Raw genomic sequence first — 4,018 nt, forward strand, 5'->3', positions numbered from 1 at the left:
AAGAAGAAATAGAAGAAGAAATAGATGAAGATGAAGAAGATGATAAAGAAGAAGAAGAAGAAGAAGAAGAAGAAGAAGAAGAAGAAGAAGAAGAAGAAGAAGAAGAAGAAGAAGAAGAAGAAGAAGAAGAAGAGGAAGAAGAAGAAGACGAAGAAGAAGAAGAAGAAGAAGAAGAAGAAGAAGAAGAAGAAGAAGAAGAAGATGATAAAGAAGAAGAAGAAAAAGAAGAAGAAGAAGAAGAAGAAGAAGAAGAAGAAGAAGAAGACGAAGAGGAAGAGGAAGAAGAAGAAGAAGAAGAAGAAGAAGAAGAAGAAGAAGAAGAAGAAGAAGAGTAGGAAGAGGAAGAGGAAAAGGAAGAACAAGAAGAAGAAGAAGATGAAAAAGAAGAAGAAGAAGAAGAAGAAGAAGAAGAAGAAGAAGAAGAAGAAGACGAGGAAAGAAAAGAAGAAGAGGAAGAAGAAGAAGAGGAAGAAGAAGAAGAAGAAGAAGAAGAAGAAGAAGAAGAAGAAGAAGAAGAAGAAGAAGAGGAAGAGGAAGAAGAAGAAGAAGAAGAAGAAGAAGAAGAAGAAGAAGAAGAAGAAGAAGAAGAAGAAGAAGAAGAAGAAGAAGAAGAAGAAGAAGAAGAAGAAGAAGAAGAAGAAGAAACGGAAGAAAAAGAGGAAACTGAAGAAAATGAAGAAGAGAAAGAAGAAAGTATTGAAGAAAATGAAGAAGAGAAAGAAGAAAATATTGAAGAAAATAAAGAAGAAGAGGAAGAAGAAAAGGAGAGAAAAAAAAAGCTTTCTCGGTTTGAAACAATAGTAAAGTGAGTGACGTTCTACTTATTCTGTTATCAGGCATTAGCCAGTTAGCCAGCTGGGCAGAAGCATTAAACCCCGCGCCATTCAGTCCGTCTTCAGCTCCTTTGTGGACAAGAAGGTAGTTCTCATGTATAGTCTTCACATCTTCGCCTCTCAGTCTTGACTCACTGAGGCCAAACAAATCCCATCGTCTTTCCTTCATATGATAACTTCTTCCATTTTCCCTCTAAGGCAGTGGTCTTAACCTTTTCCAGTGTCCGTAGCGCTTGATATCTTAGAAAGTTTCCTCGTACCCCCATCCAATACAAATACAATGCAAATACATGAAAAGTATGAGTGATACAAACCTTATTTGCTTTCTCATTGTAAATATACAGTACCACTGCACTGGGGCTATCATGTCTCGTACCCCCAGGCTTATGGTTTCGTACCCCAGATTAAGAACCACTACTCTAAGGGCATCCACGTTGATTGTAGCTATTCTTAGTTCTTTTACTGTCCCAGGTCAATTCTGATTGGGGTACTCCGAATTCCGAGGCTGGTTCTGAGGATTCTCGAGCAGTGACTCTTTTTACGGGAGCGGTTTGCTCTACCTGTCCTCCCAATCCTCCTCCTTTATCCGGGCTTGGGACCGGCATGCGAAGTAGCGAACCAGCTCCACAAGGCGGAGTTTGCTAGATACTGTTATAGAAATTGTGAATTATGTAAAGACTACAGCACACATCACTCGGCTATTTAAAGAACTATGCAAACACATGAATACTGACCACGATGTCCTTTTCTATACGGTAGTACGCTGGCTATCAAAAGGGAACAATGTTAATAATGTCTTTGGGATGGAAGATAAAATCAAGTTATTCCTGGAGGTTCAAGAAAAGAGAGATCATGTGGCTCAATTTGAAGATGAAGCATGGAATAAAAGGGTTGCGTATCTTGCCGACATTTTCGAACAACTGAATAAGCTAAATTTGAAGCTTCATGGAAGGGAAAGGCATATTCTCCTTTTTCAAGATAGTCTTTGGGCCTTTGTTTCCAAGCTGGAAAATTGGCGTCGGAAAACCAATCTTGGAAATATTGCTATGTTCGAAAAACTTTGCGCCGTGATGGATGAGTCTCGGATCCAATTGGATCAGTTCTTGAAGGAAGAGATGACTAAACATCTTCAGTCTCCAGAGAAGGAGTTCGAGCAATACTTCTCTGAGCTAACAGAGGAAATCCTGGTAACGAATCTATTTTCTATTGCACTTAATATATCTAGCATCCCAGATGAGATCCAAGACAAATTTCTGGATCTCTGAGTACTAATAAACACAGAAAATGGGATCAAAACAGTTCAAGGAGTCCGGGGAGCTCATGTACAACTACAATACATATATATATATATATATATATATATATATATATGCATATATATATATATATATATGTATATATATATGTATATATATATATGTATACATATATATATATATATATATGTATGTATGTATGTACATATTTATAGTACCCGCTGCCTACACTTCACGGCATGTAGTCACAACGGACCGATCACACTGAGTCCCACCTTCCTCTCTACTAGCCCTCCCCTCTCTGATTTTTTTTTTTTTTTTTTTTTTTTTTGTCATATTGAAAGCTTGGGTATGTGGAAAGCGTGAGACACAACGTGACACGGATGTTCAAAAATGTTACTAAGTGGGTATTCAACGAATGCTCCCATCAATGCCAGAAGCGCTGGAGTATCTGGTATGAAAAGGAAACAGCACTGATGAAGACTAGGCGGCGGCATACTAGGCGTTTCTCGCTAACTTGCTACTTGCTTCTGCTACTTCGTTTGAGCAGAAACGACTTCGGTTAGGATCTTTTGTTTTTCGAATTTCCAAATGTCAAATTACTCCTGCGTCATATACAATTAATAAGAACCTGTAGGGCGAACTTAGAGAAGTTAGACCCTCATGAATGTTACACACATTGTCTTACAGAAGTCTAGAATACTGTAACCGAAGTAGTTTCTACTCCAACGAAGTAGAAAAGTAAGTAACATGTTAACCTAGTGTGTTGCCACCTCACAGAAACATGTGGATTTGTTCTTTGTGTTTTGCTTATAGTGTTGATATTTTTGTCACACTTTATACATGCACATATGAATGAACTATGTAGGTGTGTGTGGGAAAGGAGGAGGGGAGAGGATAGGGGGGAATTCTGTTCAAAGTCACTTGCTCCATGTGACATTACCCCCTCACCCCACTCCACCCTCCTATCTCGACCCCCACCCCCTCGGAGTCTCTCTTGAAGAAAAATAGAATAAAAACACTATTCTATCCAAATCTAAATTGTATTACTTTCAGCTCGTGAGCTCCCTCGCAGTTAATTAAAATCGACTGCCGGCCACAAATACAAATGTTTCAGGTGACTAATGTTCTCCCAGTTAATGGTCAGGCATAACTCTTCATATGAACATAATAATCAGGTGCTTCTCACACAAACGTAGTACATACATGTGCTGGATGAGGGTATTTTCCAAACGAGGGAAAATCCATCAACTTTTATGAAAATGTGATTATAATGATAATGATAATAATCTTGGTTATAATTTGGGTTCATCTATATTCGTCTGATTACATGTAATCAAATATAATAAAGATATTTCTTCTTTTCTATTTTCCTTCTCTTCCTCCTTCTCTTTCTTCTCCCTTTCTTCTTTCTCATCCGCCATTTCTCTTCCTCCTTTTCCTCCTCCTCCTCCTGTTCCTATTCCTAATCCACCTTATATTCCTCCTACTTCTTCTCCTTCACCTTTTCCTCTTCCTCCTTCTCCTCCTAGTCCACCTCTTTGTCCTGTTGTTCCTCCTCCACCTTCCAGCCCACATCTCTCTCCTCCTTCTTCTCCCACTTGCCTCCCCTTCTTCCTCTTCTTCTTTCTCCTCCTTCTCCACCTCTTTACCCTCTTACTTAGCTTTTTTATCCTCTTCCTCGTCACCTCCGTCATTCTCTTTTTCTTTCTCCTCCAAGTCCACCTCTTTCTATTCCTATTTCTCTTTCACTTCATCTTCCTCCTCTATATTCTCCTATTTCTCCTTTTCGTCTGCCTCTTACTACTCTTCCTCTCCTTTCCTCTTCCTACTTCTTTTCCTTCCACTCCATCTCTTTCTTTTCTATGTCTTACCTTCCTCTTCCTTCTGCTATTCGTCCTTCTCCTCTTCCTCCTCTTCTTCCAATTC

The 4,018-nt window shown here is 39.1% G+C and overlaps 1 protein-coding gene across 1 annotated transcript in view; it reads left to right on the forward strand.

Annotated features, from left to right (window-relative positions):
• Positions 1-2,098, forward strand: part of LOC143032282 (protein FAM200A-like) — a 6,519-nt gene extending 4,421 nt beyond the window's left edge. Inside the window, exons 2-3 of the mRNA XM_076196754.1 lie at positions 1,305-1,382; positions 1,511-2,098. Of these exons, the coding sequence (XP_076052869.1) occupies positions 1,305-1,382; positions 1,511-2,098 (666 nt within the window). The remainder of the gene's footprint in view (positions 1-1,304; positions 1,383-1,510) is intronic.
• Positions 2,099-4,018: the final 1,920 nt, after the last annotated feature.

This window comes from Oratosquilla oratoria, chromosome 13, assembly GCF_046742065.1.
Source record: "Oratosquilla oratoria isolate Oo_2021 chromosome 13, ASM4674206v1, whole genome shotgun sequence".
In the NCBI taxonomy this organism is placed as follows: Eukaryota; Metazoa; Arthropoda; class Malacostraca; order Stomatopoda; family Squillidae; genus Oratosquilla; species Oratosquilla oratoria.